Consider the following 201-nt stretch of genomic DNA (forward strand, 5'->3'; position numbering starts at 1 on the left):
TTTCGAAGATACACATTTTTTTACCCAAGCCCTTACCTCTTCAAAATGCGTGGTGAGTTTCGTAGGGCCGAGGTACCACGTAATGTTCGCAGGCGGCTTGGCACCCACGGCCTGGCACACCACCACGTATTGGCGTCCGGCACTCAGGGGGTCACGGCTGCTTAAGAGGCGAACCCACAGGGGAGGAACTGGTGGGGGGGG

At 58.2% G+C, this 201-nt stretch overlaps 1 protein-coding gene across 1 annotated transcript in view; it reads right to left on the reverse strand.

The window, feature by feature from the left end:
* The window catches only part of LOC119592929 (nephrin-like), a gene marked incomplete at its 5' end in the record, with an annotated part of 119,178 nt that overhangs the window by 17,976 nt on the left and 101,001 nt on the right, over positions 1-201 (reverse strand). The window contains 1 exon segment of the mRNA XM_037941821.1: positions 37-188. Coding sequence (XP_037797749.1) covers positions 37-188 — 152 coding nt within the window.

This window comes from Penaeus monodon, chromosome 31, assembly GCF_015228065.2.
Source record: "Penaeus monodon isolate SGIC_2016 chromosome 31, NSTDA_Pmon_1, whole genome shotgun sequence".
Taxonomy (NCBI): domain Eukaryota; kingdom Metazoa; phylum Arthropoda; class Malacostraca; order Decapoda; family Penaeidae; genus Penaeus; species Penaeus monodon.